Raw genomic sequence first — 27144 nt, forward strand, 5'->3', positions numbered from 1 at the left:
CACAGCCAAGAACCATCTGCTGATTCAGCTCCTGTTCCAGTGAGCCCTGGATGGGACAGCATGTCCTGGAGGGGCAGATCCTACCCTGCCCAAGTTCCTGTGCCAGGAGGTAATGGCAAAGCTGATGAGCAGGGAGCTTTCATTTTGATTTTCTGCTCCACCGTGAAGTTCCCTGTTTCAGTCTTTCTGTGCTGAGTTCTTGCCACAGCTGGAAATCAGAATAAATACAGGACATGAAACACAACTATTCCCTCCTTTATCTCTGAGTGCAGCCTCCTTCTTAGCCTAAATCCCTGAACAGCTAAGAGTTTCCTGTTTTGTGGACTTAGATATTGTACTACAAATATTCAATATTTCTGGTGCATATTTTGTAACATACACATTTTTAGGTGTCAAACCTTGAGCTTTAAAAGACTACTTAAAAAATCTGTCACAAAACAATGTTCCAAAGTGTCTTACCTTAAAAACAGGGATGTCACAGTGCTCATTTGACACCTATCTAAGTAACAGCAAATAATTTATCATGTATTCATGTAATTCCCACTAGACTGGATGAAATTCAATATATGTATTTTTTAAGTTGGATGTCTTTGAAAAAAATCGGAATTTACTTGACATATAAACCTTTTTATCCACTTCTGATTTACAATTAATTTGATTGCATGTAATTACTTAAAGCTGTGTATAGGAGCATCACTTGATAAAGGACAGAGAAGTATTTAAGGAAGATATAGCTGTAGGATCACAAGCATCAACAGGTCTTTAGAAAGGTAAGTAATTGTAGCATAATTTTACACTGAAGTCTAACTCCTACTATTATTTATTAATAACCTTAAAGCTTCAACAGATCCTATTCAATAAAAGGGTTTTAATTTATTTTTTTTAATCCCATTTTGCAGCCATAGAATGATCTTCAAGTCCATCCATGTCAAGTGAAATATGTTCAAGTTCTTCTGCCTTCACTTCCACTCCCTTGTGTTTGGGAATTTTGACTTTCATGTTAGTGGTACCTTCATCTGTAATTGCATCTAGAAAGAGGTAAACTTTTTTTTTTTCCCCAATTAAATGTGATCTAATGTTATTGAGACCAGTGAATTATTCAGGAACAATAGATTGAGATCTGCAGGGAGTATTAATGGGCACCCTGACTACAACAAATAGATTACATTGAAAAGTATAATTGCAAATGGCAGAAATAATGAGTACTTAGAATTTCTATAGTGCCTTTCATTTCCAGGCAACCATTGGCTGGTTTCTATACCAGCATTAATTACTGCTAGTGAGCCATCACAAACCTTTTTGAAATAATACTTATTGTTATCCTAATTTTATAGATTGTTTAATAACTGGAGTTCCTCCAGATCTAGACTTGTGTAACTAAGATAAGAATTTCTCCCACAATCTGCTGTTGGCCTTGGTCTGACACCTAGTTCTTGGCATTAGCAGGCTATGGATAATTTATAGTTTCAGAAAGGAATATGTGAAAGAAAGATCTACTCTCTTAGAAAATCCCCCTTGGATCCATTCTGGGAGTCATTTGTTAACTTCCTTTCCAAAGAAAAGATGAGAATGGGAGAGGAAATGCAGCCAGAAGGGAACCAGTCTTCCACAATTGTTTTCTCTCAGCTTGGCTGCTGATGGTAGTCACTGTCAAGCAGACTGCAATCCAGAACAGCTCTCCCAGTAAAGTTACAGGTGGAAAATGGGCATAGAGACAGGGCAACATGGACAGCAAGAAAAAAATCTTCAGAAGATGCCATGTTTGCTACTTCTAGATGGGCATGAGGAAAGACAGCAAAAGGAGAGAGGGGGAAAGAGCATTAACCTAGGCATAGGGTTTGGATTCCTGCTTGGGCATTTCATCTTGGCCCAGTAAATCTGACCCTGCAGCTAACCTTGGCATTCTTCAGGGAGAGGCAGGCAGAATGCTCTCAGTGGAGCTGCAAAAATCTTCCACGGTTCCATCAGTTTCCTCATGGCCCAGAGCTCAGCAGAGCCTTGGCCACATAAAAACTGTTACAGCTTTCCCAGAGCTGTGTGTGACAGGTTTTTTTCCCATGCTTTGATAATCTTGCTTTGCTAGGTATTTGAAATCCTTGCCTTGACAGACACAAATATTTTAGTGCCTTCTTACAAAACTTTCTAGCACTGTTACAGAATACCTACTGATATGAAAGCATCTGTAGGTAAAGTCTGCATGCCAGCACTTCTACAGGATTTAGAATGTTTCTCTTTTTTTTACCTTTTCCTTTTAGTAAGCTTTAGCTGTTGGTGTTGCCTAATAAGAAAATTTACACAGACTATAGCACCACCTCCTGTCCAAAGCTGGGCTTTGGTGCAAATAATAGAGCAAAGCAAAAGTTCTTTAAAGGTGACTTTGTTTTAAATGTATGAAGCAAAATGGAAAAATATGAACTTTAATTCCTTTCTAATGACTTTTCTGTGTTTTCTAATAGGAGTTTCAGGTTTGCTTTTACTAGAATGTGTTCTTATGATTGCAAGGGTTTTTTTGTAATGTAAATTGCATTAAGAAAGTTAGCTGGCTGTTGATGTTTTAAGAAAATATGAATACAAAATGTTCCTTTAAAAATTACTTTGTTAATAAACTCCAAGTTCAGAGATAATATGCACAAGTAGACACTTCCACAGAGAAAACTACTTGTGTAGCTCTGGCTTGCGTGGTTTTAAAGATTTTTGGGGGCAATATCTGACTTTTTGTTCCAGTTTTGTACACTTCCCAGCCTTGATAAGAGTAATCTAAACTCCAAAACTTTGGCAGGACCTTGCAAGATTGTATGTGTACACATGAAAAATGAGCTGTTCACACAGCTGTAGTGAACAACAGAAGTTGCTCTAAGGCAAGACTGGTGTTTATTTTAGACTGTTTTTCCTAAGCCTCATTCTCTGAGTGAGGGATAATGAATTTAAGCCAGACATAATGTGAATTAGACAAATGGGGAGGGATTGCTGAGCAGGCAGGTGAATCTGTAGACACTAATCCATCTTAAGATTTGCAGGGAAGCGCAAAATCGTGTATGTGGCATAGCAATCACAGCTTGTGTAATACAGCCCTAGCTGGTACAGCCTTAGGGGATGCAAACTTTTAACTGAGAGCAAAAGGTGATGTTTCTTTTTGGAAGCATTTACATCTGGAATCAGATACTGAAAGCTGTAGATCTGTGTGCTCTAATTTAAAGGTGTTTCTGTAGTGCACATAAAACTGCTGTCTGTATAGCAGCAACAGATTTATAGTTGTCATCCCATACATTTTCATGTTTAAAAAGAATTAAGGGTTGCTCAAAATCCTGGGAAAGACTGCAGGGAGATCTTGAGGGTCAAAGATGTAAGAATAAAAAATTGAAATGCTGATTGTAGGCAAAAAAGAGTAAACCTTCCATATAATGCAGTGGTTCTTTGACGTGGGTGGGCGATGCCTTTGTCCTTGCGCGGTGGCCAGGAGGGGGCCAGCGGGCGCCGACCTGGGACTGTCCCTGCTGGGTTTCCTTGGCAAGGGTCCCACAGGGCAGTGCTGGAACCTCCCTGGGACCCAGCTCCTGGCTCTGCCTGAGCAAACGCTTCAGTGTGACAGGAACCCGCTGGGCCACCATCCCACCTGCAAAGGAATTTACTAGAAAGAGCCGCTCTGCCCATTCTTACACTGCTTTTGTGAAGAGTAACGAGGAATGCCTGGTCCATTTACAGAGCATTTATCTAGTACTGGTAGTGTCCAGCATGCATCAAAAATACATGATGATGTCTCCTAAATACACCCAACGCCATAGGGTTTGGCTCCAAATATTTTTGATTCCAGTTGATGTCAATCAGGTTTGGTCTGTGTAGAAATCCTCGATACAAAGGGTTAGAAATTAAATCAGGTGTAGGGTACTTGACAGGTATCATGAGAGCAACAGTGCAGCAGCTGTGTGAACTATTCCAGTGGCAACAAAAAACCCAAAAACCCTAGGCAAAAAAAAAAGAACTAAAAATACCCCTAGGCAAAACAACAACAACAAAAAACAAACCAAAAACCAAAACAAAACAATCCCCCCCCCAAAAAAAACCAAAACAACAACCAACCAAACATAAAAACCTCACAACTCAAAAAACTCAAAACAACAACCAACCAAACATAAAAACCTCACAACTCAAAAAACTCAAAAAGGGTTGATCTGACTCCAGTCCTTTCAAAAATCTGTATTAGAGCCTAGGCAGAAAGGGATAAAATAAGCTGATGTGGGCATGTTTTGTGTGGTAATCACTAGAGTTGTGACTGCTGCAGAAGGAATTCTGCACACTGTTCCTGTGGTCAGCTCTTCACTTAAAATAGATGTGAGAATGTTCTAGGAAATACAAGAAATATGAGAAGGATGAAAATAAATCTTTCAAGCTAGGAAGAATAAGTGTCACTGACACAGATATTGTTGCCTTGTTTTACTTAGGAAAAAAAAAGTCTAAATGCTAGAAAGTAGTAATTTTTCTCTGTAGGAGCTAAGCAAACAATTGCTGTGCCTTTCCCAGCTCAAATGGTACATGCTGTGGCTGGAAATGCTAACCTGAAGGACACCTGCACATCACAGGTGAGCTTATTACATGACTTCATTGGTATGCATGGAGAAGTACACAGGTTTTGAGAAATTTAACTGATACCTTTTTTCCTATTGCCTACATAATTTTTCCTCAAAGAGAATGAACAAGATCTCTGACAACCTGTTTATTGGGCAACATGGGTTGAAGGATGGGAGAGAGTTAAAGGAGATTTTCTTTAGATTCCTGAGACCTATGAGTCAGTATGTCCATGAGCAAAGGTTACATAAACTAATAGATTAGAACAAGAATTAGTTGCATAAACACTATTACTGCATTTCAATCTGTCACAGAGTCAAGCCTGCAGATTATTGCAGGCAGAGCTAGCCTGGGGCTTACACTCCAAATTGCTGGAGTGCCTCTGACACTGGATACATTTGAAATAGCATTGTTCTCTTGCTGTGGGGCTGCTCTGAAATCTAGGGCTTAGTGCAGCAAGCCTTATTTAATATATAGTGGGGTTGCTCTCAGCTCCTCTCTAATTTGGGATGTCACTCTGGTGTATTGGTTGTACAATAATTCAGTTTCATTTAACCAAGGATCATTGTGCCTCTTAGGTGACTGGTTCTCTACGGGAAGCCCCAGATCCAGACCCTCTTCAAATTTCCCCCCAACTTTCCTAAGTCCCTCTTCCTTCCATGATATTCTCTCCTGAGAATATCCTGGATGAAGTCAGGGAGACCAGGATAAGCAACTCCTGCTGCTTGGGGAAGAAATGAGGATGGATATGTTACCCAGGCCTGTTGTCCAGGGAAAGGGAGTCTGGATCAGGAATTCTGAGTGGACTGGAGCTGATTCACAGGCCATGAGACATTAGGATGGCTGTGGTCAGAGTTGTTTGGGAATATTGCAGGTCACGTGTGCAAACAAAGCCTTTCTTGGAGCTGCAGTGCTGTGTTTTTTCAAAGTGCACGAGGGCAAATTATGCTCCCAGGCTGCAGAACTTTCCTCTTGTGTAGTGTTTTCATTTGCACTTTCTCCAGCTTCTTGCTGATCCCATTTCATCATTTTACATGTGGGAATTGAGGCATCAGAGTTGAAGTCTTTATTTGTTAACTCCCACTGAGTAAAGTAAACTCTCTGCACAGCAGGCTTTGTTCATAGCCCTCAGCCCTGGGCACCAGTTAACATCTAGAACAGACTTTCATGCTTTGTTGCTCAAAGACCAAGTAATTTTTTTTAATGACACTATTTGCAGAAGTAAACCAAGGACACTTTAGTATTTACATGAATGTAGTTTTGCAAAAAATAGTTGGATTCAAACTTGCAAGAGTGTTCTGGTGGGCAAGTGACATAAGGAGAGAATTGGTGGTGACTTCTCAAAGTGTGGTGTTCTGTAGTGGGATTTTTTTCTGGAAGCAAGCCCTGGAAGCCCTGCCTGCTTATGTGGTCCTGGCTTCCCTCCTTTTCAGTTGAGAGTACAGAACAGATGGAAGACTAGCAATCAAATGCAGGGTGAAGAGATGTGATTAAATTATCAAAAGGCCAAAGCCCTTATTGCATGAAAGGCAGCTTAAAGCTACCCCAAAACTGGCTTGAAGGGTTGTTTTTTTGGTGCAATTATTTATTGCTTTCTGCTAATGGATATTAAAGAAGTGTAGGGAAGACATTCCAGTGGCTGTGCATAGGAGGAAATGACAGCTGGGAGAAGCAGAGCAGCAGAGTGTCCATGTGATAGTCCCCTGATTTAAGAGGAGATGTAAGGTTTTGTGCAATATCTTCTTTGGCTTATTGCAAAATATGCTTTGAAAAGGGAGCTTGTTTTCATTCTCCATAAGCTACTGTTCTATTTGTTTGATAACCAAACTAAAAATAGTGCTTTGTAGAGATTTGCTAAGTCTTTGACGTACATTGTTTGTTATCAGTGGGCTGCCTCACTAACTGCCAAGGTAAAATAAAGGCAAGATAACTGGCCTGCTTTGTTGAGAAAGCTGCTCTTATATCCAAGATGAAAAAGAAAGGAGATGACAGAGCTCAAAACCACCAGCTAACACAGGTCTAAAAATTCTGACAGCTTTCAAAAAGATTAATTCTTCAAAGAAGAGAAGTGCATCTATGTTGCTCCTTGAAAAAAGTCATGTCAGTAGTGTTACAGCATTATTCCCAATGAAGATAAATGTAGGTGACCTGGCAGTTTTCATGGAGACTTTATGAGATAAACCCACACAAATCATCTTCCTTTTCAGAGAAAAATAAAATTGCAGAATAGAGGCTTATTCAGAGACCGTGCCTGCTATAATTGGGATGTCTAACCAGCAGTTGTCTTCTCCTAGATACAAGAAGCAGAACTTGTCATGATGCTTGCTGGACAGAAACACTCTATATATTGTTTATATTTACACCCAAAACTCTATATAGAGTGTTTATAAACAAATTAGGTTGACAGATATGTTAGAAATGTGGCACATAGCCTCGTGGAATGATGTTTGTGGTGATTAATTGGGGTGTGCTGGAAAGTTTGAAGTTAATGTGATATCACTTACCTGACAGAATTGCTTTCTTTATAGAACTCTGTTAGAAATAACCCTGCTGCTTATGTCAAATGGAAGGTGATGCTCAGTTTCATGTTTTTAAACAATCTCAGTGCATTTCAGTTGCCTTGAGTGTGTGTGGGAACACTTGCTATATGCTAGCTCCTACACCTGACTGGAATTATTTTGGGTGTCTCAATATAAGCAAAAACTGAAAACTAGCACTGCATACAGAATGCCAATTTCAATAAGGGAAAAGTAGTATACAGAATGGCGAGCTTCTGACTGGTTATAGGCATAGAAAAAGTTAAATTTGCCCATGGTGCATTAGTTATTGTCTTGAAGGCTCTCCCAGACTGTGCTAAGGGGCTGTTATTCTTCAGAAACACTCAAAAATACTTTACAATGGAGAAATCCAAAACCTGATCCAAATTGGCTGTGGCAGATGACATTCAGGCAAATGAGCAGTGTTACCCACAAGACAGCATATTGTTCCTGGAGGGCTGCCTTATTGTTGAAGACTAGAATATATCCCAGAAATGCATTAAGATAAAATCTGCCTGGTGGAAGGTGCAGTTTCACTGGCTTAAGTGGCTGTGAATCAACAGACAACAAATATCAGCCTTGCAGGGTTTCCATGCAGAGCCTCCAGACAGAGATGTAAACAAATTTCAGTGTTTGTGGGCACTCCAACCTGCCCCACAAAGAGCAGCAGAGCTGGGCAGGGTCAGGGCTGATGGAGGAGTTCAGAAGGCACAGTCTGGGTGGGTTCAGGTCACACACCTGGCAGGACAAAGTTGCTCTAAATGACAGCAGACCAGGCAGTGCAGGAAAATACTGTGGGTTATAAATGGGAAGGAGTGAGAAAAGGGCTTCAGTACCTGGTTTTAGGAGACACCAAGCAATCAGCATGGTTTTCCTACCCCATTTCCTCTTCTGAAGAGGAGTAGATGGCCAAAGTGCCAGTGGATTTTAGGTTAGATAAAGGGCTTTTGGGTTAGGACTGGACTTCTCCTCTCTTGAATGTAGAAGCCCTGGTTGCCTGGACGGAGAGTGACAAAAGCTGGCCTGCAGGTCCAAAGCTCTGCCTAGGTGGTGCCCTTCAGCAGGCAAGCAGAGCTCACTGCCTCTCCTCACACCAGGTGACTCAAAGTCAGGGGGCTGGTGGCTTGCTTTCATATGACCCTCAAACACCCAAATCAGTAAACAGTAATTTTGAAAGCTTTCTTCCATGGCTGGGCATAGGACTTTAATTTCATTAAATTATACATATTCTCAAATTATACATATCTAAGCCCTGGGTGGAGTTCTCAGGGAAACATGAATGCTAGTCAGGCTGAGCCACAGTGGCAGAACTGTTCTGAAATCGTTCTCTTGAAAAATAATGCTATCCTTCTCCTCAAAAGAAATTCTTCAGCATTGTCTGGATTTTGCCCAATGGATCTGTAGGCTACTGTTTTCTCAGGTTCCTTTAACTATCAACTTTCTTAAAGAAAGATACAAGAATGAATTCTCCAGATCTGAATTTGAGGCAGTTTTACACCTTTTCTCATCAAATGTAGAATGAGAAAGCTGTATGCCAATTGCATTGTGGATGCTCAGATTTGTGACCTGTTGAAGTAAAAGTTGGTCACCAATATCTTCCAGTAAGCACATTTTGATGCTTTCAATGAAAGTAGTCAACCTTGCTGGACAGAGAAGATCTGGGACAAGAAAGCCCTGCAAATCCATTCTGTAAAGGGTTTAGGGGAAAAGCTAAGTGCTGTACTGTCCTCTCATTTTATCTTTTCTATGTTCTTGGGATGTCATTTGGGCAACCTGGCACTCGTTTGGAAGATGCCTTGGAGTGGAAGGGTCGTACTGAGTTGTTCCATGGCTGGCCACTGGCACTGGAAGAATGCTGGAGTAGCTACAGGTGCCAGAGGTGTGTCTCACCATGTCAGCCAAAGGTCTTTTGCTGGAATAAAAGAGGAAGATGTAGAGCTGCCCTCTCCCTGCAGCACCACTGCAGTCCCACACCATGGGATGGTAAGAGTCACTGGCCATGATCCTGGGCCAGCAGGAATGCTGTGAGGAGGTGCTAGAAGGAGCAGGTTCAAGGAACTTCTGTTTCCAGCCTGGCAGGAAGGATGTCAAGGTCAGCACAAGAGCTGCAAGTGCCTGCTCTGCTTCAGTGCTGTGACACATGGCAGGTACAATAATGCAGCCAGAAAGCTGCTGCTGACCCGTGCATGGCTCTCAACCCCCCAAATGCTTGCTGACCTGCAGCCCAAGGGTGGGATTGCTCAGTGACTCTGTGGGATGTGCATCTTGGGAACAAAGCCTGGCGGCACACAGGAAATTACTGGGTTTGAGCCCATTCTGAAGTCTCAGGGAGCAACTGAACATTCCTAAAAGCACTGGGGAGGGGCGTTGATCCCCCTGTCTCAGCTGAGCTAGGCCTGATAGGAGGGTATTGATAAAGGCTTAGGAGCAAACTGAAAACTGCTGGAAGTGGTTTACAGAAATTTTTAACTGCTTCCTGAACAAAAAGAAAGAGGACTTGAAAGGGTTCTCTTCTGATGTTTTGGCATCCTTCTCCTTGTTCTATTAGAGATCCAACCACCCTCCCTTGTGTCAAGTTCTAAATGGAGGGAATATGCCAGAAAGGAATAAAAGCAGCTCACAATGTGGAAACTTGGAGTGATCTTTGGGGAAGGACTGAGTGTAGCCCCTCATAAAGGTGAGCAAAAGAGGAAATTCTATACAAGAATGGGCCACTGTGGTTGGGGACGAGACTCCTCTGGTCACATCTGTCCTTGATGTTCCCTGGTGCACCACAGGTCACAGCTGGCAGCTTGGGGGCTGTGTGCCTGTCTCCTCAAGGCAGGACATTCCTGTTGGGTGAGGATGGGGTGGGGGATACTCAAAGGCAGCACCCCCAGGACCCTGCCTGTGTCAGGCTGAGGGTGAGGACACAGTGCTGCATGGAGGGCAGGCTGGGATCCCCTGAGGGCTGCAGCACTGCAGGGGTGGGGATGGCCACGCTCTGTGGGCACCTGTGAGCCCAGAAATGGCTGTGCCAGCTGTGGGAGAGGGGATGGCACAAGCGAGAGCCTTGTGGGAGGGCAGCCTCAGCTGCGAGCTCCTCGATGTGTGTGTTGGCACAAGCTCCTTGGAAGTCACTTTGGTTCAACTAAGATGTGTATAAGTAAATGGAAACAGGTTCTGGAAAATGGCTTGCAGTAGAAAATGGTTTCTAAATTGTGTCTTGTTTGGCACAATCTAGATAATTATCTGTAGGGTACTGCTCTTTCCATTTCTCCCTGCTCAGCACAATCAATCTCACTCTTTGCAGTCCATGGGTGCATCCTTGTTCCCAGTCTGTGCCCAGAGGATGGATGCATTCTGGGCTTGTTTTCTTCCTAATTGTTCCACATTATCAGAAGCAATGGGTGCTTCCTACTGGTGATTTCACCTTTATATGAAGGTTGATATTGAACCCATACCAGGATGCCTTGGCCCAGGAGTTAGCTCCTTTGTATACCTTTTAAAATTTTCCTTTAACCCTTACAATTTTATTCCTCCCCCTCTGCTCCTCCTCTTCCTGCCCCTGTGTGCCTCCCCTCCCCGTGCTTCCCCGGCGGCATTGCCAGCTCTGCACAGGCCCAGTTTCTCTAATCAGATGAAGCTGCAGGATTATCTCTCTCCCTCCCTCCCTCCTAGGCTCCATTTTATTTCCTCTCCAGCCAAGGGGGGAGCCACGTCGAGGCAGAGGGAACCCCATCTCCCAATCTCCTGCCTTGGATGCTCTCTGACAATCCCACCTCCTTCCCTTCTCATATGCTCACCTTAGTGTCAACAGCATCAGGCGGATCAAGGAGACGAAATCTGAACTCCTTGGGCTTTTGTTCTCCTCAGATTTCTGAGCATTTGTTTTTAAATGCCCTCCAAGTAACTTGTGCAGGGGAGCTGGATGTGCAGTCTCTGAGTGGGGGGAAGGTAAGGACCACAGCAGTTTTCTGTCTCCTGTGAGGACACCGAGCCCTCTCCGCTTTGCCAGGAGAGCAACAAAGCAGATGAGGGGAAGGGAAGGGAGAGGAGCTGCACAGAGCCAGAGCCAGGCTTCTGTAAGTGCTGTCTTGGCAGCAGGGGGTTGATAGCTGCACGGAAAATCCCAGGAAATGGTAGCTTTTTCTGAAATGATGGGGACTATGACTCTCAGCTTTAATTGAATTTAATGTAGTTCTGTAGAAGGTGGGTTTTTTGTGCTGATGTCTTTCACTTTCATGTGTATGTGTTTGTCTTGTAATTATTTCCAGACTATACATATCACTGTTTCTTTGGGGGAGAAAAACCTCATAAGCTTGTTCATCTTATTCCTCTGCACATCTGTGACTTTATGAAGATGCTTTTTGATTATCTCTTGTGTGCATGTTAGTGTTTGAATACTAAAAATAAGAGAAAAGTGTAAATTTTATTGCTTTAAATTTCTGCCTTTTAGTACTAATGTGCCAGAGAATCATCTACCTTACTGCTTTCCACCATGTGTACCATGTGTTTTTTAAATTCCTAGGAGTATCCAACACTAGAAAAATCTGAGGAATATTTCAGTGCTTTCTGCAGCTCAGCTTTGTTTTGCACTTTACCTTCCTAGATAAATGGTCAATTGCTATTTAAAATGGCAAGTGAAATTTTTCTCTTAAATCAAAATATGTTTTTCCCTAAGTCACAAATTTGATTTGCTTTGGCTTTTTATTGTCAGTAGATTAATATTTTATATCGGAATCCTTAGAAGTAGAAGACTGTTTTCTGTATATGTTGTGATTAAAAGCAAGAGTCTGTGCTGATGCACTCCTGGATTTTAGGGGAAGAGGGAAAAGGGAGGGGGGAGCAAGCAGTTATTTCCATTTAGAGAACTCTAAGCATGAAAGGTGATGGGAAAGAAAAGATAAATAGATTTTGCAAGATGTTGATCTCAGACATAAGTGAGATGGACCTTATATAGTTCAAAATCTGCCTCTCTTCCATTGACTCATGTTTCTAAGTAATAATCTCATACAAAATACAAAAGTATCAGTGGTTTTCCTGCCCCAAGAGATTGATGAAAGCTTGCAGATGGTTGTTTGCATGTTTTAGTGCATATTTGAAAGTTTGCAGGACATCAGCTGTAGTAAGATCTGAGTTTAGAGACCTCTGCATGGAGTCTCTGTGCAAAACAATTAGGTTTGGAGAAGTTTTCATTCAGGAGGGTGGATTAGATGAGGGCTTTGTGTTTTCATGCCATGTCTTGGTTACTCCATAAACACTTCTCCACATATTAGGTTTTGTTGATTTTTATTGTCCAGACATTTTATCTTAACTGTACTCCAGGGAAAGCTGGAATTGCAATTTAGTTTATCTGACAGTTATTTTGGGCTGCTTAAACAAGAGCAGTAAATTGTATATGGCCTTGTAGTGTCAGAGTTAGTTTATAATACAAAATGTGATATATTTCCATCAGATAACCATGTCAAGTCCACATTTTTCCTTCCACAGTAAAGTATGCATATTTAAACTGCACTTGAAAAATAAGAATATATGAGGGAGGGTAAAACAGAGGAAAATTGTTATTGAGCATCACTGGACTTCAAAAGTTTGATTTTCTTTCTCTTAGGGCGATGACAAAGGGTAAATTGGAGGTAGCTTTTAACAACTGCAGATGAGCAGAGGTATTTGCTTGTACCAGTGAGGTGCTGTTACACCTGACTGCAGGCAGGTTATTCCTGAGCAGAACAGCAACCAAATCCTGTTTCTTCTCCAGTGGACTCTTCTGGAGGTTAGAGAGACTAAATTGCTCATTCCTTAGCTCTGGAGTTCATGTTTTTAGATGAGGATGGAGTGTGCTTCACTCTGGTCCCTTGTATTTGAATATTGCAAGCTGTTACACATTTTGCAGGAGAATGCAACCTAGGAATGATGCTTTCCAAGGCTAGGGGCTTGAAAGATACCCGTTAATGGTATTTGTTGTGCAAGTATTTTTTTCCAATTAATCAGGGAAAAAAAAATCTTATTTTTGTTATCATACCAATATTTTTTGTTAAGCAAGTATCTTTGACAGGTGTGTGTGATATTTCATTGCTTCCAGTCTCAAACCATTTTGGCCCAAGAGCAACAGTCCAGCAGGAGTCATAGGCTGCAGGTGATGTTGCACTTTACTTTCCTGGACAGCCTTGAACTCTGTTGTTTTTTTTTTCTTAAATCAATTTCCATGGCCATGGGTCACACCATAGGAACTGCAGGCACTGGCCTTTTAGTTAATTCTTGCAGCTTCCTTGTCCAGAAATAAGAGGTTTTTAACTGGTGTAAACAGTAAAGCTGTATGCATACACAGTATCTCTCTGGGATATTAAGATTCTGGAAGATGTAAATTAAACAAACTTTGAATAGCCTTTTTTATTTTTTTTTTCTGTTGGGGCTGGGGGCAGTATTTCAGTTGTGTGAGAGATCTTTTCTGTAAAAGCAAAATGAAAATAAATGTTGGAGTACAGTGGTCAGGATTATCTGCATGAGGGATACAATGAGAAGGCAGTGAACTGAAAGATACTGCTGAGCTTTTCTCTGGTTAAGGTAATTTGATGCAATATTGCCTATGGATGCCTTGTCACAATTGAATTAATCTATAGCTGTGCAGCTTGTAGTCCATCTGTATGTTAAGAATTCTCCTTTAGGACTATTCTCTGATTGCTTAGGAGATTGTTGGGAAGAAGATGGCCTCTTCCATTTAGAAAAGCTGTCAAAATTCTGAGAAATTATCTTTAGTAACAGGAACCACAAAAAAATCACTTTGGGGCTGCTGAGGTAGATGCACTCAGAGCATGGGAATTGGGTTAGGCCAACTAAATGAAGTTGACATCAGCCAGGCCTTTCCTAGATTGGTGTGTGGGCATTAAGCATGTGAGTTATAGCCAAGCATCATTCTGCACCAAAAAAAGCTTCAAAAGAAAGTTCACCTTTAAACTGACTTGTCCCTGTGTGGGGAAGTTCCTGCAAAATGATGGCTTGACCTGTGCCCAGTGTGGATTTCATACAAAGCACAGAAAGGAGCAGGAGTCTTTCTCCATCTGCAGAATATTTGCTAATTAAGCTTTAGCAAGGGCACACCTGAGTGTGCAAATGAAGGTTAATGGGATTGAGCAGTTGTAAGACCTTCATTTGACTTGCAGAGCTTTACCCCAGTCACCAGTGCAGGAGACTGACAGAGACCAGTTCATCTGAGCTGAAGTGAAAGATCCAACTCCTTTCTAGCTCAAGCTAGGCAAACCTGCTGTGGAAATTGGAGAGATGATGAATGCACAAAGCCACCCTAGCTCTCATAAACTGAATTTTTTTTTTTAAAGAATCTTCTGGGAAAGTTCGGTGTTTATGACTGAGCAGGGTAGATCAGTGCTTCTTGAAACATCTAGGAAAAACATACATCTTGTTATAGCAGTTTTATTTGGTTCTCAATGGCCTCTAAACTGTGAAAGGGAGGAGTGATTTTGTTGATTTAGTACCAACAGAGGTGCTAATGGATTGGGAAGAAACTTTTGGAGTTACTGCCTCTTTCCTATAGATCACCTTTGTGCTTCCTCTCAAAAGTCATTCCTGTCTCAGTAAAAGGTACTCAGGTTTCAGTAAAATGTTCAGATTCCTCTAATCAATTAAAAGTGGTTCAGTAATGCAAAATGACTGCACATTTCAGCTTCTCGGGTTGAGAAGGTACATGACATTCATTGGCACTGATGGATAAAAGCACCTATTTATGAAAAGAATAAAAAAAAGTCATTTTTGAAGGGACCTTGTGAATTCATCTATTCCAGTCTCCTGTTCAAAGCAGAGACAGCTGTGAGGTCAGAGCAGGTTTCTTAGGGTTCTGTGTGAGTCTTGAATTTGCTTTGAAAAGCAAAGTATTCCTGTAGCAGAGCCTTTATTCTTTATAATCAGTATCTTGTTGCTAGCAGTTAGCAGCAGATGCCTGAGGAGTTATTCTCTAGTTGTCCATGGCACACAGGTGGGATCTTCATAGACCTGAATGATGGCAGGAACTGAATTGTCTTGTGGTTCTTGATTTGTTTCAAATTTATACCTGAAAACTTTGTGATTCTGTCATTATTACATGTTAATAAGGAAGTGGAGACTTCTGCAGCTTGGTTTATGATTGAGATTAACCAAGAGAAGGGGAAATTTGTTTGTTTATACAGAGTAGGGTGTAAACATTAGTTCTAGAGGAACTCCTTCACATACTTGGATTTGACAAAGTATTTGCAAACTTTATTCTGCTGCTTTGGGCTGTTACTTGGGTTTTTTCTCCTTGCAGTCTCTGGTATCAAGACTTGGGAGGCAGGGGCTCTCTTCTAACCAAGCTCTAATGTTTTTCTTCTCTCAGTCTTGAGAGAGTAGGGAAGTGCTCCCTTTCATCCCTTTCACATGTTCTCTGAAAACTATAGATAATAGTTCCCCCACATGGGTCTGATTTGACCACAGATGAATTGGGACAGTTTCTTTTCAGAGAGACAGAAACTGCACTTTGACATAATGTTTTTTATGACAAAACACCAAGTTTGAAATGAAAACTTCCTCTTGCCATATTCCTTGTTTAAATAGTTTCAAAGCTACCGCATACTATAATGGCACCTTTAATTGCTATGAAACATGATTAGCTTGTCCCCTTTTTAGTTATTTTCAATACTCAGCCCCGTGGATAGAGGTTGCCAGCTCTTTTCCAGCCTAAGGATATATAAAAGCTTGCAGTGTGAACTGAAGGCATAAATTAGTCACAGAATCTCTTGTTCATGAGAAATTCACCCTAGTAAATAAAAGCCTATAAGTGCCTGTAGCACTGCAAGACAACATGGTCTGCAGTTGTGACAACTCTGCTTAGAAAGTTTAATGAAGCTGCTTATAATAATTAATCATTGCTACTTAACATACCATGCAAATACAATATACCTCTTGTCAACATGCATATTGTATAGAGGGTTTATACATACAATACCTAATCTGAGAAACTCTGCTGGGTTTGAGTATTTGAAATCCTTGAGGTTGCTTGTGCTCATGGTGCTGGAAAGTTTCAGGAGATGCTTTAAACTTATGCTTCTGAAGCACAGATAGTGTCTGACCTTTACTAGTAAGTTGAGTTTTCTCTAAGTGCAACAAGAATTTCCTGTAGAGATGCACTATTTATTTCTTCCAATCCAAATATTACAAAAGAAGGGCCAGAATACATTATCTTCAGCATCTTATATTTAATATCTTTTATTCTAGGATTTGAGAGTGTTCTGCAATCATGAATTAAGCCTTTAAATACCTACATCAGGGCCTTCTGCATCTAATCTGTGAGTCACAGATGAGTAAACTGAGTCACAAAGGGAATGACTTGCTGAAGGTCATACACTATGTCAGTGAGCACAGACAGAATTAGAAAGCAATTGTTTCCTCTTTCTAATTACTGAGCAATTTGTTTTTAAGTTCTGGAAGTCAGTTTTCCATCAGTCCACAATGTCAAAGTCAGTCTTTTCTCTGCCACCACTGAGCAGCTTCTAGAGGTAGATGGATTGTGGTTTTGCATTCTTTTTTTCTCCAAGGTTTTCCATACAGTTCATAAATGCTCTTATTTAAATAAAGAATTGAAGGGGATTTTGTGGCCCTTGAATTGTGTTCAGTCACAGGGGAAAACAGGGGAACAAGCAATAAGGCAAATTTCTAGGTTTTGCTAGGTAAGTAGCCAGGTTTTTCTAGGTAGGAAAGAGATTCAGCTATCACATGTGGAAGAATAATGAGCCTTCTTTAATTATTTTGGTGAAGCATCCTTCAATCTAATTGTGTAAATCTATTGTCTTTATCCTGATGGAGATGTTTGGAGACCTTTGTTTATATCACCATTATTGCTGTTTGATGCTGCTGTAGGAATTGCCATCCTTCAATTAAGGATGATATGTGAACATGAAAAGCTGCTGTGCTTCTGGCTGTGTTTGTATATTCAGAATTCTTAAGGCAGATTTGAGCTTCCTTTGTCTGCCACTGCAGCTGCTTTGTAAAGCTTTTATCTCTGTTGGCACAACACTGAGGCAAGGCAGTGAGCTTTATGGGGAGGCTGGGCATGTTAGACAGGCTCAGCTCTGTGCTTTTCTGCCTCCTTGAAGGCAGCACAGAGCACGCACACAGACTGTGCACCCTCTGACACGGGCTGGGACGCAGCTTTAGCTGTCACAGGTGTGTTCACCTGGCAGGAAGGTGTCCCACTGCCCTCACACAGAAGTGCAGTGCCATCAAAGCTGGCATGTCCATAGGGCAGGGGGGATAAGATGAGTTTGTGCCTTCCCTCTAACTGTCACTGCTAAGCTTTCAAAAAACAGCAAAAATTATTACTTGAATATTTGCTACTAAAACACATGAATTTGCAAGTAGATAAATCACTTAGCCAGTTTGGGTGGAGTTTGATGGATGTGCAAACTGCTGGCCTCTTGTGCAGGTTGTACTGGTATCCAGCTGTACTCTGAGATTGGAAGGAGCTGTAAGCATGCTTCTGGCTTTCTGTATGATTTTTAAGTTCATGCTGCTGCCCAGGCAGCTGTGATTCACACATTGGCAGGCTTGGGCCTCTGACAGGCAGCGGCTTACTGAGCAAAGCTGTGGCCATGAGTTTCTGCAGAGTTCCAGGTCAGTGGGGTTGCTTTGAAGCTGGTCTGCTCAGGCCTGAAGAGAGGGTACAAAAGTGGAGCTCTGAAGAGCATGAGTTGTTCAACTCCAGACCAATTCTGTCTCCTCCAAGCTGGAACACATGAAGGAATAGGATTTGATCCCCTGCTGTGAAGAGGAAAAGGCTCACTAGTGTCTGTCTCTGAAATAAATCCAAATGTGGCTAGGCCACTGCATATTTTCTACATTAAAGATGAATTCTTAAAGAAACTATCAAATTTTGTTGTCACAGGACTTCTGCAGTACCAGTGGATATCAGTAGCCATGAATTCTTAGCAGCATAATCCTGGCAGCTGAATTAACAGTTTCATTTTGCCTAATTCTGTTCTGCTTAAGCCAGAAAGACAATTATATTAATATACCACTTCTTTAGGCATGCACTATTCACTGGAAGCATGATTCTAGGTCAATGTTGCCTGCTGTCGTTATATTTGATTTTTTTTAAGCCCCAGCTGGTGAAAACAGCTGATTACATGACCACATCATCATATTTAATTTGTAATTAAAGTTTTAAGTCTTCTAACTGAAGAGATGAGCTTTAAAGCAGTGAGCTGTCAGACAGCAAAAGTGAGCATCAAAACATGACTAATCAATATCTCTCTTGGGTATATTGTAGGGTAGTTTGTATGCTGAGGCAGATCTCCACGTGGAGATATAGTGGGAGTAATGTTTTGCTCATAAATTTCTGCTAAAAAAAGATTAAGTCCAAGAGATTTTTGAAGTTGTTTCTGGGATAGATGATTAAATTAAAAAGCTGGCAAAGAAGATGCCACATGTTGCAGTACTAAATCATGTGGTGATGTCAGGACAATGTCCCAACACATGCCTCCCTTGTGACAGAGTGCTTCTCTCTCTGATTTTCCAGTAATACATTTACAGCCCTGTGAATTGTCCCTCCTGGGAATTCAACTGAAGGTGTCACTGAAGTTGTCTCCTTTGGTTCATCCCTATCAGGCTCCTCTCTCGCGGCACTTTCATTTTAGTCTTTTTCATCTTTAGAATTCAGAGTTGTCAGCTCTGCTCAGGCTGTGCTGGGGCTGAGGCTGTCCCTGCTCCTTAAAAGAGAATGCTGACCTTCCTGCATGGCTCTTCCAAGCTGCTGGGGTAACTGTGGGCACTGTGGCCTTGTTGTTCCACACTGAGGTGAATGCATGGGTAAATGTTAGAATCTGTTCATTTTCTGATGTGGTAACTCATTTGTTATCTCCTGCTGAGGCCACTGGCAAGAACCAGGGCACCCATGGCACCCTCAGTGTTTGGGGAAGAGATCTCTGCTGTGCCTCAGGAAGGAGAGAGCTGAGGTTCATTAACACTCAGGGTAAAGGGGGCTCTTCTCTCTGAGTCTTGTCACAGTCACTGCAGAGATACCTGCCCAGTGTGCTCAGCGCAGGGTGGGCAAAAGACACAAGTGTTTCAGGAAAGCCTGGCAGCCAAAGCAGTAATTAGCAGAACCTAATGAGGCTGTGACCAGTGGCCTTGTGAGGGCAGCGGGCACAAGGGCTCTGCTGTGGCAGTGCTGGGCACTGAGGGGCACAGCTCTCCTGCTCTCATGTTTTCCAGCCTGCCAAGTGCACTCCCCCTCCTCCCTGTAAGTTATGATCCCAGTGCCATGGCCCCAGTGTCCCCAGTGCCTCTTGCAGTGCAGAACTGGAAACAACCCCATCCCTTTGCATGCAGTGTGCACTTGTCTGTTGTGTTTGTCTCTTGGTATCTCTGGATGCCCAAGCCAGCCTGTCCTGTAGATCTGGATGATACTTGGAAATACTTAGGATGATAGAAAATATTTACAAAAGGGCATTAGCAGATTAAACTGAACAAGACATGGTTTGTTTATAATGCTATTCCAAAATGGAAAGCCTACAGAAAGATGATGGATTAAAGGTTAAGTGATTGGGGTCTCAACCTGAGTCTTTATTAATCTAGCTGACAGAATTTAGAGATTGTTTTTTTTTGTATTGACAGAATTTAGAGAAATTTTTATGTTCTCTGACAAGTGATATTTTTTCCCCTACTGTAACTCCTCTGTTTATTCCTTTCACTTACACCTCACCAAAATAAAATAACAATTAAAAACAGCAACAACAAAACTCCTAATCCCAGACACTTGAATCTCTAAGCTTTTTACCATGGTTAATCCTGTTTTGCCAATGCCTCTTGAGTGGTTTGAGTCCCCCCCAGTGTAAATGTTAGTGATTACTGTTAATGAACTATTTCCTTCAGTAGTAGTAGTTAGGGAGAGGCCATCAGATCTCATAATGCTATCATGCCAATCTTTGTCTAAAGCAAAACAGATCTTTCTTATCTTGTGCAAGCAGTTTTCCATGTGAGCAAGCAAGGACAATTTTTAGACATAAGCACACTCTAATTTTTTACTTTGATGGTATAAGTTTCTTAAAATTAGTACAGCTCTAAAAGAAATGAGTATCATATTAGATGATGTTCCTTTTTATGTTATTTTACCACATGAAGCATGTATCTTAGAAGTTTAGTCATGGATTGCAGTAAGGAAGCCACATTGCTTGTAAAATACCAGGCCTGAAGAGAACCCAGAGTGAATATACTGAATTGCTTCTGGTACCTGAGGGAGCTTGGCTGTTTGTTTGGGCAGAAATGCAGCTTTTCCTCAATGTGCCCTCTTGTGCCCCAGGCAGGGGTCAGCAGTGTTTATGGCTAAGTGACTGCTGGCCCTTAGGGTGTAATTAAAGTTACATCATTTTAGCCATAAACTGCTCTTCATTTCAAATTTATAATTTTTTAATTTCTAATTTATTTATGGTGTTCATAATAAGATTAAATAAAGGTAAGAACCTGTATCTAGCAGCTTTCTATTGAAGTATATTCCTTAAGTTAATTTAAATGACACTATTCTTCTTGTATAAAATATAATTGTGTTTGTCTTGGAGTTTGGTGTTACAGAAATTCTGTGCTTGCTTTGTGCAGCTGATTGTTGCACAGCAGGGCCAGAATGATGCAAATGATGGAGCAAATTCAGGATAAAGACCTTGCAACCCTCTAACACTTCTCAGAGGTTGTCTTCTCTGAAAGGGCTAGTCCTGCCATGGAGGGTCCTGCTCAGCATCCAAAAATAAATCATCATCTAAAAATGTGGTATGGGTCAGATTGTTCAGCTTTTCCAAATTCCACATTTGCATATTAGTGCTCTCAGCCCTGAAACTGGCTTGGATTTTATGACTTATTTTGCAGTCAGATGCTGTTTTTGAAAGCATAAAATTAAGAAAAAAATTTTTTTCTTGTATGATCAGCCAAGTGAAGATGGGTGAAACAGCTGCAGTCATTATTACAAATCTTCTTGACTTGTGGGTTGACCATCAGAGTTATATAAAGAAAAAATAACTGTGGAAGATTTAGAGAAGTGCCTGGCATTGCATGCATATTTCTAGTAAATGGTATTACATTTCTCTGACTCTTCCCAAATTCTGCAGCTAACTTGTGTTGTTCAGCATGTCAGGTGATTCTCACTGCCTCACTGTTGACTTCCTATAGTAACAAAGTACTAAATGAGGGTTCTTAAAAAAGAGGGAAAAGGACTTTTTCATGGGCAGATAGGACAAGGGGAAACAGTTTCAAACTAAAAGATGAGAGCGCTGTCAAAATTTCAATTAAAGTACATGTGTGGAGTACAAAAATACCAAAGGATTTTAGAATCATAATTAATTTACAGTGAATGTCTTTCAATTGATAACATACATTGTATTTAATATTTTGAGACTAAATTTACTGGTGCATTAAATAGGTCAAAACTTTAATCATAAGTCATAGCAAAATACACATTTGCTGCTTTAAAGTAGTTCAGTGGAATTAGTGAAAGCAGCCTAGATCCCCTCATAAGCTATCTGAAGCTAAGCCAAAAATAGTGGATGTTAATTCCATTTCTATCCTAATCCTTTCTCTGCTTGTCTAACAATTTTCTATATATTCATAGCAGAGTATCTGCCTCAAAAATTCATACTTTGTTATTTGTGTATTCAGGTGTGAATTTCCTTTGCAATTTTAAAACAAAATCTTTCAGACAGACTCAGAACTTAAAGTAGATACTTTTGAGTAAAATTCCTTTTCTATAAGTTATATTTTTACATTTAAAAAATGAAAGTTAAACCAAGCACTCTGCTCTGCCCAGGACACACAGAATAAGTTGGTTTGGGTGCCTGTGTACCCACAAAATCAGTGTTCTTCTATCCATGTTTCATGTGGGTAATCCATTCCTGATTAGCTGATTCACAAAATACAAAGGAGTTGCATGGCTGTGTCATTGAAGATGTTCCATGTTTTGGGTTGGATTTTTGAAAGGTTTGGCACCTCATTCTCTGAACATGACCCACCTCTTGCTGGCAGAGGTGTGGGAAGGCCCATCCATCCAGACCCTTCTGCTTCCCAGCCTTTCTCAGAAGCCACGGGCTGGACCCTGGGCCCAGAGGGAGCTCTGGCACCCTGGGAGGTGTGTGTGCAGTGCTGGGCCTCTTCTCAGGGGGTTTTGTGCACCCTGAGCAATCAGTGCCAGCAGTGCACATGTGAAATGCAGAGTTTGGGAAGGCCCAAGGCCAAAGGAGAATTATTACAATTATGCTAGCATGGAACACTGCTCTGTCTGAGCAACAATGTTCAGATGTTGTTGGGAGTAGCTGGTTAGAATATTCTACATGTACATGTGTAATATGTGCCACATTGGCCTATGTTCAGTCATGATTTCACCTGCAGTGGGGCAAAAATAAATTTATTCCGAGTTTTCTTTGGAGGTTTCCTTGCCAGCATCACCCTGGCCGTTGCTTTCAGTGATGTTTGGTCTCTTTCATCCATCTGAATGTGGTGGGTGTGAGGTGACAAATCAGTTATCACTTCTTCCACTTACAGAGGCTTCTGCAGCAATGCCCATTGCTACATAAAGAAAGCAAAGAGAGCCTTGATTTCTGTGTACATGTAGGTATTTGAGTGCTGTAAACTTTGTAAGAGAGCCCTTCAAGCTTCCTACAGCCTTGTATCGTTTGTAACAGGATATGTTTGAGGCTTCCTTTCATCTGAGTCTCAATATTTGTGTCTGAGGATTGCCATTAGTAAGTGTTGTTTCATCCAGGTGTGTGTGAGAGCCTTTGCAGGTGTTATCTTTTAAAGAGATTAAATGTAAGGTTTTCACCTTGTAGGCAGCTATTGCTCTGGTGTTTAATCCTCTTGACTCCTTTGAACCCTGTGCAGACTATACTCATGTGCAGAAGTGACTGCAGGAGAGGTAACAAATATGAAGAATGGGAATTCACCTTTTTTCTGTCCACAGTCCAAATTGGAGCAACCCTGTGCTAGAGGATATTGCTGCTGGTCACAAGTCCCTGATACACAACCCTCAATGAGAATTTTTGTAAGAATGTGATTGCAAATATTAATATTTTTTAATGTTGTCATGCTCTATTTAATTCATGATGGAAAACAGCCAACACCAGTGGATTTCAGGTGATGGGAAAATTGCAGTCTGTTAGCTTGCCAACATTTACAATGGAAATGGAATTAATTACAAGCTCTGATATATGCCTGGATCAGCTGTAGAGCTCTTGGTTGGCAGAGGGAGCAAAAGGCATGTTCTTATCTGTTAACACTGGTATGTGACTCTTGGAGCCTGGTATGGGACTCTTGGAGCCTGTCAATATCACTTTAAAAGGATCACATCTGAGGGTGCTGAATGTGAGCCCTTGCAGCCACTGTGTCCTTGATGGTAGGAGTGAACTTCCCTGTGACATTTGCAGCGTGCTTTTGTTCACCATGGGTATGTACCTTTCCTGTTCCACACATTCATTTTTATTTTAGTGATACAGTGCACAGGAAATTATGCAGGTTTCTGTCCGAGACCTGCTAAGGAGGTAGAGTGCATAGAGTATATCTGAGGAAAAGTTGTCTAAAATGAGAAATTCTGGCTTTCACTCTACATCTGCACAACAAACTTGGCCTGGAAGCAATGCACAAATACTCTGGATATTTCTGTTCAACACAGTGAGTTCTTGTGGAAAAGACATATATGTATTTGTGTGAGTAGATATAGATATATATAAGAATATTAAAATACCTTTAGTTGTACAAATGTTGAAACACCTCTGTGACACCAAGGCAATATGTGTAGTCAATCAGTGGAAGATCTGATTCAATCAGAAAAAATGGATCTCTAAATCTGGTGAGATTCAAAATCTTCAATCACAACTCCCCTCAGATGTAGAACTGCTAACATAAATGTTAATAATGTCTAGGGTACTGCTCCCTGGTAGAAACAAGGGTTTGCTAAAAATAGAAATGACTGAGTGCACTATAAAAAAGGACAGAATATCTGCAAGGCTTTGGCTAAAGATTTTCTTGTTTCATTTTTACCCTGCCTCTGGTGTCATGAGTGCACACCTTCCACAGCCAGCGTGGACTTGTGGATTTGCAAAGGTGAGCAGCCTGAGAGCCCAGAGCATGCACCCTTAACAGAGGCAGTGCTGAGGTGCAGATCCTCCTTACAGAGAGAGGGGAATTTCACCTCCAGCCCTTCACTGGGTCCCTCTTTGCAGCCAGCTCCTGTGGTGCCAGAGGTGAGCACAAGCTGGAGTGCTGCCCAGCACTGTTTGTTCTGGGAACACTGGCAGTGACCCCTCACTGGCTTGGTAGAGGTCATTTCCTTGGGTTTTATGTCATCTCTGTCACAGGGGGTCAGAACAACTTTGTCCATACCTACTGTACTCTTGTGTGGGCTCAGGGAAAACAGTGGACTGAAACAGTGATCTTCTTGTGACATGAAATATCAGAAAGCTTGTTAGGAAAGGTGTGGGGAAAAGGAGAACTTGTTCGGTTGTTGCAGCTTCAAGGTTTAAAAGCTCCATCAGTGACTGGATCACTTCTGAAATTATGATGTCAAGAGACTAAAAGCTAAACTTGTTGTTGTTGTTTTGATGATACAATTAATATCATTGGCTTAATGGCCACTGTGGTGAAAAGCTATCTGGTTGTAAAATACTTCTGTCTTTGCCTAAGTTACATGACATCTCTGGATGTCCCAAAAATGGCTCCAGTGATTTAGGGGAGATGATACTTGGTAGTGTTGAGATAGTTATTGTTAAAAGATAGAAACCAAGGAGGATTTTTTTTTCCTTTTGTGTTTTATGAATTGGAAAAAACCTCACCAGAATTTTAAAAAAAATCTAATTTAGAGAAAAACTCTTTGGAGAAAGCAAAAATGGAAACTGACTGGTCTGAGTACACTTAGACTAGAGTACTGTGTATTTTAGAAAGTACTTGTGAATTGTGGAAGGCAAGAAGCCCAAGCAGAAGGTCAGTAGAGATTATAGTTTCCAGTACATTTATTTCCTACTTAAATTGTGTCCTTTTCTTTTCCACCACTTCTTGCAGGTCTCTGTTTTTTGCCATGTCATCTGACAGCCACCAGCTCCACACCCATTGCTACCAGGACTCACTAAGTTCTACTTGTCACTGTCTCTTGAATGTCAACAGTCACCCCCTGTCCAAGAGCTCCTCAAATCTGACCTGTATTGGGCACTCAAGGAGTTTTGAGGAAAGGCAAAACAAGCAGGAGCTGAAGAAAAGCCATAGTAGCACCATCTGCCATGTCCTGGAAAACAGGAGTGATGCAAGGAGTGTGCAGAGTCCTGAATGGTCCTCCTCACAGCCTGGGATGGTGGGACTTGGATCAGAGGTCCAAACCATAAATGACCAGTCAGCCAATGACCATTCAGAGGGAAGAACTAAGAACACAAACCATGTTCTTGTCACTGAACAATCCTCAGCATCCTGGGGAGTGGGGGACACTAAGATGTGTGTGAAGAGCAGCACTGCTGAGAATGTTTCTTCAGCCTGCTTTGTTCACCAGCAAGGCATGTGTAAAATGGAAGAATCAGGAATTGCCCTTCAGAGAAGCCACTCAGACCTAACCTGCAGCTGCAAACAGCAGACTCATGTGACTCACACAGAAACCAGTGCTACTCACTCCAGCCTCAGCTCTTCTGGCTGCAGGCATGGTCCACCAGAGGCTAGGATGTCTTTCCAAACTCAGAGATATGGATCAGAAACAAATCAAAATGCATCTCACTATCAAAACCTTGTGACTCATCTTCCAGTCCTACCTAGGGACCAACAGGTACCCACAAATACCTTTGACAGTGGCAGTATTCCACGTAACACCACTGTTTACACAGATCCTGGCACGTTTCAAGCTACTGTTCTAGGACCCCACATGCCTGGAAATGGTTTCCCAAACAGGACAACGTTCAGTCAAGCCCCTGGGATTATTCATGGTGGTCTGACTTATGGTAGTATTCCAAACACTGCCTACTCCCCCATGGTGATGACAGTTCACAACAATTCAGCAGGGCCCTGCAGTCTGAGGCAGGACACCTTGAAGGCAGACGCCACCATCCCAGCCTATTGCCACTCCTTGCCCATCCCATCCATCCAGCTCATCCCACGGTTAGTGTGCTCTGTCAGTGAGACAGGAAAAGAGCAGGCAGCACCTGGCTACTTCCATTCCTTTTCTGCTTCTGACATTCTGACATACCCTAAGCTGGTGTCTTCAGTGAGTGAATCGGGCCTGGATGCCAAGAAAATCCTGAAGTGCTGTAATGTTCCTGAAGAACAACTGCAACCTGCTCCACAGGAGAGAGCTCCTCCAGAAGCCAAGGCTGCCCAGGTTGCTCTGAGCAGCCAGCAGGGTGCAGACATGGCAGTGACAACTAAGGATATGTGGACTATGACCTCTATGAATGACATAACCAAGGGCCTGAAACCGGCTCTGGAGCGCAGAGATGCCGAGGTACAAACTCTTCCAACCATGGAATGCAAATCGGTGGCAACGAGCCCAGCAGCTGCAGCAGAAGGTCACTCACACGTGTTCCCAGAGGTGAACCTGGAGCAGGGCTTGGAGGCCCCCAAATCTCCAGTTCGTGAAGTGAGATGGGATGATGAAGGAATGACGTGGGAAGTGTATGGGGCCTCTGTGGACCCAGAAGTCCTCGGGGTGGCCATTCAAAAACATCTTGAGTTTCAAATAGAACAGTTCCAGACAGTGCCTGCTGAGGCAGCTGAGAAATGTAATGAGGAGCCGCCCCCTGAAAAAGCTGGGAAAAAAAGGCCTTTCAGGACAATGATGCATTCCCTGAGATATCCGAGCTGTTGTGCTCGCTCCAGTACTGCAGTGGAGTGAGCACAGCTGCAGGCCGTAGGAAAGCTGTGCTGCTTTTATTTGTACAGAAATGCTGACTCTTAAGTGTGAGCACAGTAGATGTGAACAGCCCCCACCAGGATGAGTGGGGAAAGTTCAGTGATCATCAAATACATGTTAAAGCAAGGAGAAGTCCATGGCTGGACCATCTCACAGAAAACATAAGATTATACTTAAATAATGCCA

At 41.9% G+C, this 27144-nt stretch overlaps 1 protein-coding gene across 1 annotated transcript; it reads left to right on the forward strand.

The window, feature by feature from the left end:
• Positions 1-50: 50 nt before the first annotated feature.
• On the forward strand, positions 51-26940 carry GPRIN2 (G protein regulated inducer of neurite outgrowth 2). The gene is made up of 2 exons (XM_058810854.1): positions 51-109; positions 25134-26940. The coding sequence occupies exons 1-2, from the start codon at positions 51-53 to the stop codon at positions 26938-26940; spliced, it is 1866 nt and encodes a 621-aa protein (XP_058666837.1).
• The last annotated feature ends 204 nt before the right edge of the window (positions 26941-27144 follow it).

The sequence above is a fragment of the Ammospiza caudacuta genome, chromosome 9 (assembly GCF_027887145.1).
Source record: "Ammospiza caudacuta isolate bAmmCau1 chromosome 9, bAmmCau1.pri, whole genome shotgun sequence".
Lineage (NCBI taxonomy): Eukaryota > Metazoa > Chordata > Aves > Passeriformes > Passerellidae > Ammospiza > Ammospiza caudacuta.